This window comes from Muscardinus avellanarius, assembly GCF_963383645.1.
Source record: "Muscardinus avellanarius genome assembly, chromosome: 12".
Taxonomy (NCBI): domain Eukaryota; kingdom Metazoa; phylum Chordata; class Mammalia; order Rodentia; family Gliridae; genus Muscardinus; species Muscardinus avellanarius.
In genome coordinates this window covers 25103616-25115014 of record NC_137798.1, presented here as the reverse complement: position 1 = coordinate 25115014, position 11399 = coordinate 25103616, and the positions used below count along the sequence as shown (strand labels likewise).

The window sequence follows — 11399 nt, the reverse complement described above, 5'->3', positions numbered from 1 at the left end:
AGTCACCTAACTCTCCAGATGGACCCACAGGCCATTTCTACTGGAGTTTTTGGGCCATTGCCATGTAGGACTGTGGAACTCTTACTAGGCAGAAGTGGAAACACTATGAAAGGTTTGACTGTTTTGCCAGGAGTCGTCAATCAAGATTATGAAGGAGAAATTAAAGTTATGACAGAGGCCATTAGAACATTTTATATCTCTAAAGAGGACCATATTGACAAACTGTTGTTTCCTATAACAAAAAAGGGAAAATCTATGGCTAGAGTAAGAGAAGAACAAAGATTTGGCAGTTCTGATACTTATTGGATGCAAGAGATTAGACAGGCTATAGCTTTTATGACCCTTACTATTGATGGCATGCAATTTGAAGGATTATTAAACACTGGAGCTGATGTAAGTGTAATTGCAGGTTGATGCTTGCCAAAGAGGTGGGCTAAGGGAAAGTCTCATATGGTGTTAAATGGTATGGAAGGAATTCAGAGTCCTTGTAAAAGTGTTAAAGTATTGCAGTGGAAAGATGAGGATGGGGTTCAAGGACACTTTCAACTTTACTGTAAACATATAGGGTCGAGGTGTGTTGACACATTTAAAAGTTAAGATTATTTCTGATAAAAGCCTAGATAAGATGGTAAATATGGGGTATAAAGGAAAAGGCTTTGGAAAATAAAAACAAGGTATGATAGAATCTACCTTGCAAAGAACAACAGGCATGGAATGGGTATCAGCCTTTCAGTGGCTACTGATCATTCTCTTTGCCCCCATGCTAATCTTATTTAATAGAAGTCAAATGAACCTGTATGGGTGGGCCAATGGCCAGTCTCCTAGGAAAAATTAGTGTGTATACACAGACTAGTCTAAGAGCAGTTAGACACAAGACATATTGGACCTACTAATGGTCCCTTGAATATTCCTATTTTTACTATCCCTGAAAATGTCACTGGAAAATAGCCTATGTTAGCTGGGCATGTTGGCATGTGCTTGTAATTCCAGCATTTGGGAGGCTGAGACAGGAGGATCGTGGTTCGAGGACAGCCTCAGCTACTTAGTGAGGCCCTTTGCAACTCAGTGAGACCCTGTTTCCAAATAAAGAATAAAAAATAGGACTGGTGGTGTAGCTCAAAAGTAGAATGCCCCTGGATTCCATCCCCAGTAACCCCCCCTTCACACACAAAATAGCATCTGTTACATGACCTATGGGATGTCAGTGCTACCATGCATCGTATTGGAGCCTTACAGCCCAGACTGTCAGCGCCATCACAATTCTCTTGATGGAAGTTAATGGAAATTGATATAAAAGATAGATTTTTTTTACTATCCCATTGGTTTTGCAAGATTAACAGGGATTTGCATTCTCTGTACTTGTTACTAACAACATAGATCCCATGAGGAGGTATTAACTAAGAGCCCCACCTTGTGTCAAAAATATGTCTCATAGTCAGTCAGTGTTACCAGAAAGCTTTTTGCCACATGGATATTATTCATTATGCAGATGGATTTATTGGTAACTTCAGAAAATGTTCCTTTGTTACATCAGTGCTATGAACAACTAAAAAATGTCCATATGGGGACTTAACTCCTAAAATGTGGAAAACTGTTCCAAGTCTAAAAAATATTGGCTTAAGGATTTATAGCTTTTTCCTTGCTTTGGCAGAAGACTTACTCTCTTGAGGGAACTGAAAGCAGTGACTTTGATGCCCCTTCACTGTCTAAGCTATTTCTCCTGTTTTACTACGCCTTTGCTTGCTTTGCTTAAGGGTGGAAGGCTTCCCCAAGAAGGACGCTGAAGACAGCAAACTGCCACTCTTGCAAAACTTCCAGATAACAGTTTATCTTCTAAAGCATTTCTAGTTCAATGCTCTACTCCTTAGCCAGAGACAATTAATGACCTGGACTTAATTCTGTAAACCTGTACTAAAAGGAAGAGCTGAGCTTTGCTCAGGGAGTGTGGCTCTCTTGCTTTCTCCTCTCTCACTTCTTCAAGACCAAGAATAACGTCTCAAGAGCACTTTTTCATCACGTCAACCCGTCCTGCTGGCACAGAGCTGGGTACTTAAAAAGGCACAACATATGATCCCCTTTCACTATTTGGGCACTATAATAAAGAAACAAACTATCATTTCACAAAAGGTCCAAATACAAAATGATAATTTACAAACCTTAAATGACTGGCAAAAATTGCTGGGAGGTATAAACTGGATTAGACCTTCTCTAAAGCTCTCCACAGAAGAATTAGGACCTTTGTTTAAGATGTTACAAGGAGAATCTGACTTCAACTCACCTTGATCTATGACTGAAGAAGCTTCTGAGCAGCTTAAAAAAGTCAATTCAAGAAGCCCAAGTAAAGTCATGTCAATCCTAAATTAGGCACTATGGGTCAAATTAATCTCACAGAGGAAAGTCTTTTTCAGCAAGTTAATCAAGATAGTAAAATTATGAAATGATGTCATCTTAGTTATCAGTCCACTCGATCTATTACCTCTTATATAGGCCTTATATCCACCCTAATTCAAAACATACAAAAATACATACAGTTATCTGGACAAGACATTGATATACTTTTTTTTGGTGGTACCGGGTTTGGAATCCAGGGGCTTTCTACCTCTGGGCTACACTCCGAGACCTATTTTATATTTTATTTGGAAACAGGGTCTCACTAAGTTGCTGAGAGCCTCACTGAGTAGCTGAGGCTGGCTTTGAACCTGTGTTATCCTCCTGTCTCAGCCTCCCAAGTACTGGGATTATAAGCGTACACCACCATGCCTGGCTTGACATTGATATACTTTAAGATTTCCAATACTTGTTCAAAGTAAAAACAAACAAGCAAAAAACCCCAACTAAAACTTGTTTAAGTTCTCTTGTGTACTATAAACCAGGCATTTTGCTTCTTTCTACTTTTGTGAAACATTTACCATTTTTAAACATTTTTTATTGGTGCATTGTAGTCATACATCTTAATGGGGTATAAGAAGGTAGAGGTTTCCTTTTTTATTATAGGGCTTTCTTTGCTAAACTTGCAGAAAAAAGATAAAAGAGTTAATGGGGTCTCTCATAAAATGGGAAAAAGGATACAATAATCTTAAACCTACAGAAAAAAATACTTGGTTTATAGATGGTTTTGCCAAATATGTAAAAACAAAAGACATCTGTGACATACAATATTCATAGTAAGCAAATTATTCTTACAATAAATAGGATCATAGCAGCCAATATGCTAAATTATATGCTGTGTTTTAGGCTCTGTGCCTTAAGGATGTTTCACAATGTCAACAAAACCTAACAGGTTGGCCACTTGGCTTCCAGTTTAAAATGCTAATCATTTGGTCCAGAGTGAAGATAATATCTGGCTTATTGTACAATGTACGAATATGCCATTTTTTATGTAGATGCCTACTGTAATTGCAGAACCACTGAAAAACAATGGAAGACTTTGTTGTAAGGGCTTACAAATGTAGACTCAGGAGCTCTGATGGCAGGCTTGGAACGATGGGCACAACAAAAACTTCAGGCAAGCAGGAGGAAAAATTCTACCGATTGATCCTTATGTTCCTGGAGCTGTTTACTTCAGTGCTGTTAGCTTCTGATCTTACTAAAAAAATCCAGCTCAAGAACTGAGGCCAGTTTCTGTATCCTTTACATCAGAACGAGACTTCTGATCCCTGCCTAGGTAGGGCCTTTGTATCTTGTCAGCATTGAAGAAACTATAGAAGATGAACTTTTGTCCTCAGCCTTTATGATTGAGGGATCCACGTTTCCAAGGGGGGAGATAAGGTAGGATAGAAGAAATAAAATATTAAGTAGAAAGTAGACAACCTAGGAAAACATATTTTTAAAATCTAGACATTTTATAATCTTTAAATTTACCCTACAAAGTCTGTTTTATCTTGGGCAGAAGCCTCAATAGGCCCACACTCTTAATCATAATGTCCCTTCTTTCTACCTGAGATTCCTTAGATGTTTGGTAAACAAAGGATCCATTAGGAGGACCAAGCTTGTGTGCTACCACCCACTGATGCCTGGAACCTGAGGATTCTGAGGAGTTCAGACTCCCATTCCTGCTGTGTACCCCTACACACTCCCTCACAGAGTGTCTTCAAAAAAGAACTGTGAGACCCCCAAAGATGCTCTCTTCCTCTTGAAATAACCTGCATTATCCCTTGAACGTGTTTCCCTTGCTTTTTCTGAATAAACCTTTGTCTTTGTCTCTGAAGAAAAAAAAAGTTCTCCAATATACTTAGTTTTCCATTATGCCGCTAATGTATGTAAAATTATTAAACCAGCAATATAAAATGAACTGTTGCTAAAGAGCTATATAACTTCTACATAAGTTATGCCTGACTATCTATACATGACAATATACCTTTTACATAACCCACATTCGGGCCCACTCCATGCCACCTGGCTGTTAACCTCCAGTAATGATATTGTAGATAAATTTGTTAGCACTATAGCAGAGGCACAAAAATCCTATCAGTTTCTACATCAGCCTTCCTGTATGTTGCAACAATAGTTTTGCCTCACAAAGGAATAAGTAAAAAGTATACTAAATTGGTCATGGGCTCAACCCTAGAGGCTTAGTAAGAAATTCTATTTGGCAGATGGATGTCACAGTAAAGTAGGAGCCAGTCATGTCTCTGTGGATACATATGGTAAAGCCTTATGGGCTACACAGTCTCTACAGGTAAAAAACCAAAAAATGTTATTCAGCATTGCCTTGCCAGTTTTTCAGTTCTTAAAATTCCAAAGCATATTAAAATGGATAATAGCTCTATTTATACTAGTCCTGCTTTTGCTCAATTTTGTCAACACTAAAATATTTATCATGTTACTAAAATTCCTTATAACAGTACAGGGCAAGCCATAATTGAAAGATCTCATCAATGGCTCAAGGGCCAACTTAAAAAACAAAAAGGGGGAATATGCAGTCTGTCTCTAGCCCGGAAATTATATATGGATCTAATAACTTCAAGTTTCTTTTACTTGCAATGAGTTTGGGGAGACTCGTGTGGAAAATTACTGGAGGGGTAATGAACTCAAAAAACATGGCAAAGTGTTTTGGAAAGATCCCAAGAATAGTCTGTGTTTTGGTCCTAATCCTTTATTAACATTTGGTCAAAGTTTTGAGTGCATTTTTTCATATAAAGGATCTGTTTGGATTTGAGGAAAAAATATCAAACCAAGCAATGGATCCGAGAGAGGAGCTGGTGAGTGTCTCCAGCAGGATAGACCTCTCCTCCTGACAGCTTTTGCAGACCTGGAAAAGGAAAACCGACCACAAGGAGGCAGAAAAATGATATGGACCAAGAAGATGATCAAGGCTCAGCACCTCACCTGGGGAGGAATAAAGAAGACAGTTCAATGGGCAGAGCAGACATGTGATCACACAGGCATGCTCCGACTCCACCAGCAGTCTTCCTAGCTATGCTTACTGCTCGGCAATGTCTGTTCAGAGGAACAGTGCTGGACACTGGTGTCTGAACTGCCTTTGGTCCATCCTTTAACCCCAAATGGCTTCCCTCTAGGGTGCTTTTAATAACCCTAAGATTCTGGGATATTCCGGGAGATAATTGGATAGTATAAAACATGTGGAAGGAGAATATATGGTTATTATGGAAAGTCTGCAACCTTGCCTTTTTGTATAATTTTAAGTGCTACTGCTTGTCCTCTTTGCGTTCCTCTTGAACAATCCCTTTGGCTCATATGGTCCCCAAAACAAAATAACAGGTCTCATGCTATTATGCATTGGTTAAGTCTTGCTGCTCCTAAACAGGGCAGGGGTCAGCCCCTGGACAGGGCCCTGACTCACCTGTGTGTCAATCTATGTTTGTTCAGCATCTTGAGTCTGAGGATATTCTGTGGAAGAATTGCTATTCACATTTATCTACCCAAACTAGTTAATAACAACAGTTTTAATTTTACAGTCTGGATGCTTCATGGTATCTTTTGTAGCTATAATGTGAATTTATCTGAAGTTAATGGCAACTTATATGCTATTTTTTCTGCTAATCATTCTATTTCTTGGCATGGAGGAGAATTTGTGGGAGTTAAATCACAGCATAATAGTGCACCCACTCAAGACACCCAATGGAAGTTATTGTCTACCATGAGCCCCATAAAATGGTGGTGTACTAGCTATGTTTATCAAAATACCACTTACATTATAACTGGTACTCCAAATAATATCTTTTATGCCCAAGCTTGTGTATTTCATCCCCATGTGTTGTTAGCAGGAGAATTCTCCATTACTTATAATGAATTTGATCAGTTATATCATGTCAAGTATCAGCAATGTATCATCACCAAATGTGTGAACAGTAGCAGGAAGGTGCAACATCTTATCATCCTAAAGGAGACCACCACATGTGTGGGTGCCTACCACACTAAAGGACACAGGGCACTCTGAGCAAACTGTGCAGTTATTGCATAAATTGGCTGACTTGCTCAATCCACACAAAAGGCAAAAAAGATTTCTTGGATGATTGCTAGCAGGATTGATAGCCTTGGTAGTTATGCTCACGACCACCAACACTGCAGTTACCTCTTTAGTGCAGAAAACTCAGACTACCTGTTTTGTGGACAATTAAAAAAAGTGTCTAAATCTTTGCAAGTTCAACAAAGGATAGATCAGACATTTGAGATTAAACTATCTGGGCATGGTTAGGAGATGCAGTATCCTCCATGAAGACTTAGCAAAGTTACTTTGTCATGCTTTTCCTAAGATATGTGTCACCAGTGTCCCTTATAATGAAACTTTTCACCCCTGTGATCATGTTAAAAATCACTTGATGGGTATATGGGAGAAGCATAATGTCTCCTTACATATACAGCAGTTACAGAAGGATATTCAACCCATCTCTTCCTCTCATCTTAATATGAATGCTCTAACTTCTTGGAATAATATGAAGAAGGAATGGAAAAATTCTGATCCTTTTGACGAGAACAAATGGCATTGGCCTATATTTTTGGGCATAATAATTTTATTATGTTTGTGTTTCTTTATCATATTAATAGTCTACAGGGTCAGAGTAAACAGCTTGCATTGAGCTGAACCTACTCAAGCAACTGTCTATTTCACTAAATTCTTTTTTTTGATGGTATTAGAAATGGAAGCCAGGGGCATTCTACCTCTGAACTACACCCTAGCCTTATTTTTTATTCTTTATTTTGAAACAGGGTCTCACTGAGTTGCAAAGGGCTTCACTAAGTAGCTGAAGCTGTCTTTGAATGGTGATGCTCCTGTCTCAGCCTCCTGAATGCTGGAATTACAAGCATAACCACCATGCCCATCTTTACTAAACTCTTCAAAAAACAAAAAGGGGGATATGCTAGAGGAAGCTGCTCGGTCATTTCTAGGGGAGACTGTCAGCGTCTTTGAAGGCCAAGAACTGTGGACGTGATCGTAGCCATGTTAAGCATCAGTGAAGAACAGGATGCTGCACTTGGCCGTCCTTGACAAGGGTCAAGGCTGTTTACTCATGGCTAGAAGAAGTGGTTGGCAAGGGCTGGGCCATGATAACATGCTCCTGTTGATGCTTCCAGACAATGTTGGAGAAACAGGGTGGGCTAAGATAAGGACTGAAGTGTGTGTGTGTGTGTGTGTGTGTGTGTGTGTGTGTGTGTATTGTACTGGGGATTTAACTCAGGGCCATTCTATCTCTGAGCTGCACCCCAGCCCCATTTTATTTTTTATTTGGAAACAGGGTCTTACTAAGTTGCTGAGAGCCTCACTAAGTGGCTGAGGCTGACTTCGAACCTGCAATCTTCCTGTCTCAGCCTCCCAAGCACTGGGATTGCAAGCATGCGCCACCATGCCCCGCTAAGGACTGGATTTTTGCATAGTAAACACTGGCTTAATATTTGCAATAGTGCTATGTAAGTTGTTTTTCCTGCCTGCACTATATAAGCTTCTTGCTTCCAAATAAAGTTGTCCCTTTTCCTTCGGGAGTCCCAATAACTAACTGTCTTTAGTTTCTCATTGCTGTGCCTTCCCTGATCTCAGCTTTTTTGTATTCTAGATGCTTCCTGGAGGGGCACACAGGACAGCTGGGTGATGCGCAAAAGTCTTTCTGGTATAAGTGGTGTCTAGGTTGAATATTAACAAAAGAATAGGTGTTGTCAGATGACTTTATATGTTCAACAGCTAGTAAGTTGCAGCAGTAGGATACTTGTGAGTTATTGAGTTTTATTTTTATTTTTTGCAGTACTGAGGATTGAGCCCAGGGCATTCTACCTTCGAGCTGTACCCCCCAGCCCTATTTTTTATTCTTCATTTTGAGACAGGATCTCACTAAATTGTGGAGGGCCTCACTGTATATCTGAGTCTGGCCGCAAACCTGTGATCCTCCTGTCTCAGCCTTCTAAGTACTGTGCCACCCTGCACAGCTTCAGTTACTGAGTTTTATACAGAACATTTTTGTCCCTATTTCAATTAATGAGTTCAACTGAGTCACTGAAATGTTAGGGCTGATTTAAGGCAGAACCAAGATGGGCACTTCAAGTCTATCTTAGTACCTAGATGGTACCTAGATAGACTTGAAGTGGGTTATTTTGGTGTTTTCCCCACCCTGTTAAGGCTGCTCTGCACATCTAAAAGCATGTGTTCTTAATTGCCCGTGGGGTTTTCAAGGAGATACCTCTTGGTTTTTCAGGTGAGGGATTTCTTTTTCTTTCAAGCTACAACAATGTTTAAACATCTATACCTGTAACTGTTTTATTGGATGATTTGGACTTGATAGGGTATAAACATAGAGAAGCTTAAATTTTTTTTACTATGCCTATTTTATTTTTATGCTTTTACCAGTGCATTGCAATTATACATTATGAATTCAAGAGAATTCCTTCATGCGCGTACACATCACTTGGTGTATTTCCTTCCACATCCCATCCTACCCCACCCCTCTTCTCCCTACACATGTTAATGAGGTTGGTACCAGGAATGGAGTCCAGGGGCATTCTATCTCTCAGATACACTCCTGGCCCCTTCCCTTCTTCCTTCCTTCCTTTCTTTCCTCTAAGTTGCTGAGGTCCTCGCTGAGGCTAGCTTTGAACCATCCTGTCTCAGATTCCCAAGTACTGGGATTTCAGGACCAGTACCACCACACCCAGAAGAATTTTAAAATTATTTTACTACAGATGTGGGGCCTATCTCTTCCTTTGGAACATATTTCTGAAAGTATAAGCTCATCAAAATGTGATCAGATACGTAATGGATTTGCTTTACACAAAAGGACTATGATGGCTATGATTAGTTTTCCATTTGTAGAGAGAGTACCATTGGGTTACACATGCTCTATTCATGGGCTTTGGTAGCTTTCATCCCACAGAAGACGTGATGGAGGGCGTGTTTCATGTCCTTGTTGCGCAGGCTGTAGATAAAAGGGTTTAAGACTGGGGTCACCACAGAGTATATCAGCGTGATGATCTTTTGCAGAGCAAAGGAGTTGCCTGATGTGTGACTCACGTACATCACCATTATGGTTCCATAGAACAGAGATACCACAACCAAGTGAGACCCACACGTAGAAAAGGCCTTTTGTCGTCCAGCAGAAGAGGGAACCTGAAGCACAGCTCTGAGCACCAGGGTATAGGACCCGAGGATGTACAAAACGGTGAGAATGATGAAAAGAGAGCTCAGAGAATGGAATATATGCGCTACAACGGATGTAGGGGCACAGGTCAGCGCCAGCAGTGGGTCCACGTCACACAGAAAGTGGTCAATGATGTTGGGACCACAGAAGGGGAGTCGAGAAATGAAGAAAATGGGAATTGGGTGTGCAAGGAATCCAATGAGCCAACACAGAGAAACCAAAAGACCACAGAGCTGTCCAGTCATGATGGAGGGGTAGTGCAGTGGGCGGCAGATAGCCAGATACCGATCATAAGCCATAGTGCAGAGGAAGAAGCACTCAGTTGTGCCCAGGGAAAAGAAAAAATAGAATTGAGTGAAGCAACCAGAGAAAGAAATGGTCTTAGTTTTGGAAAGAAAGTTGACTAGCATGTTTGGAACTGTACACGTCACATACCAAATTTCCAGGAAGGAGAAATTGGCCAGGAGCAGGTACATTGGGGTATGAAGTTGATGGTTCCACCTTACTGCAAAAATGATGGCCACATTCCCAGTCAGAGTTAATGTGTAGACCAACAGAATCACAGAGAAAAGGATGACCTGAGTTTTCCAAGGACCAGGAAAGCCCAACAAGACGAAGTGTGTCACTCTAGATATCCCTGACTCATTCATGGTGCCCAGGCTGTGGAGAGAAGATAAACAGATAAATAGCATTTTACTTGGCTGCTGAAGCATTGAAAAACTTTTCTTGGGGCAGGGAGTTTGACTTATGCAGGCAACTATTGGGCGTTTTTCTTCTTTCATCATTCCTTCCTCCCTCCCTTCCTTCCCTTCCTTTTTTTCTTTCCTGTACTGGGATTGAACTCAGCAGCATTCTGCCTCCAAGCTACATCCAGGCCCTATTTTATGTTTTGTTTTCAAACAGGGTCTCCCTCAGTTTCTAAGTTGCTGAGGTTGATCTTGAACCTGCGATCTTCCTGTCTCAGCCTCCCAAGTATATTCTTGTGTGTGTATGTGTGTGTGTGTGTGTGTGTGTGTGTGTGTGTGTGTGTGATGCTGGGGATTGAACCTAGGGGCATTCTACCTCTGAGATATACCCCCAGCCCAATTTTTTATTCTTTATTTTGAAACAGGGTTTCACTAAGTTGTAGAGGGCCTCACTAAGTAGCTGAGGCTGACCGTGAACTGAAATCCTCCTGTCTCAGCCTCCAAGTACTGGGATTACAAGTGTGCATCACCATGCCTGGCCTCCCAACTATATTCTAAAACAAGCCTTGAAAAAATCATGCTCTATGCTGAATATGTCCTTTGGTCCCAATTTTTTTCTCTTTTTCTTGTTTTTTGTGGAAATGGGGATTGAACCCAGGGCATCCTACCTCTGAGCTACACCCCCACCTCTATTTTTATTCTTTATTATGAAACAGAGTCTCACTAAGTTGCAGAGGGCCTCATTAAGTCTCTCAGGCTAGCCACAAACCTGAGATCCTCCTGTCTTAGCCCCAAATACTTGGATTAGAAGTGTGCGCCACCATGACCAGCTTTGCCTAATTTTTTTTTTTTTTTTTTTTTTTTTGTGTGTGTGTGTGGGTCTGGAGATGGAACCAGGGGCATTTGACCTCCGAGCTACACCTCCTGCCCTATTTTTAATTTTTATTTTGAAACCAGGTCTCACTAAGTTGCAGAGGGCCTCACTAAGTAGCTGAGGCTGTCTGCGAACCACAGTCCTCCGGTCTCAGGCTCTCGAATGCTGGGATTCCAAGTGTGCGCCACCACACTTGGCCTCAATTTTTGCAAAATAAATTCTAGGTTATTTGAGTTTTCTGTGTTCATAGTTAAT

The 11399-nt window shown here is 40.7% G+C and overlaps 1 protein-coding gene across 1 annotated transcript; it reads right to left on the bottom strand.

Annotated features, from left to right (window-relative positions):
* Positions 1-9286: 9286 nt before the first annotated feature.
* Positions 9287-10234, bottom strand: LOC308270912 (olfactory receptor 11H7-like; the record flags this gene model as incomplete). Its single annotated transcript, XM_080707065.1, has 1 exon — positions 9287-10234. The coding sequence occupies one exon, from the start codon at positions 10232-10234 to the stop codon at positions 9287-9289; it is 948 nt and encodes a 315-aa protein (XP_080563191.1).
* Positions 10235-11399: the final 1165 nt, after the last annotated feature.